The sequence below is a fragment of the Mastomys coucha genome, unplaced genomic scaffold, assembly GCF_008632895.1.
Source record: "Mastomys coucha isolate ucsf_1 unplaced genomic scaffold, UCSF_Mcou_1 pScaffold9, whole genome shotgun sequence".
Taxonomy (NCBI): Eukaryota; Metazoa; Chordata; class Mammalia; order Rodentia; family Muridae; genus Mastomys; species Mastomys coucha.
This window is the reverse complement of record NW_022196915.1, coordinates 36,559,725-36,559,970: the sequence shown is the minus strand read 5'-3', so window position 1 is coordinate 36,559,970 and position 246 is coordinate 36,559,725. Positions and strand designations below refer to the sequence as shown.

General features: G+C 44.3%; 1 protein-coding gene across 1 annotated transcript in view; it reads right to left on the bottom strand.

Moving 5' to 3' along the window:
• LOC116085206 (armadillo-like helical domain-containing protein 4) overlaps positions 1-246 on the bottom strand; it is a gene marked incomplete at its 5' end in the record, with an annotated part of 14,446 nt that continues 14,200 nt past the window's right edge. Inside the window, 1 exon segment of the mRNA XM_031362635.1 lies at positions 1-101. Coding sequence (XP_031218495.1) covers positions 1-101 — 101 coding nt within the window.

Sequence of the window (246 nt, the reverse complement as noted above, 5' to 3'; positions counted from 1 at the left end):
TTATGGCAATCCTCCTGCTTCACTGCTGGAGTTACAACTGAGAATCACCAAGCTGAGCCCATCTATCAATTCTTTTGACTTTCCAGACACCTTCACACACCCTGGGTGAAAAGAAAACAGTAACTTATAAAACATAGCATCCAGAGCTGCTCATCAGAGTCTCATGGAGCATAAAGCGAAAGGAAATCCAGTGTCTGTTCAATTCCATCCATTGTTTTCTTCAGGCTCCTCAGGACTGCTGACTGC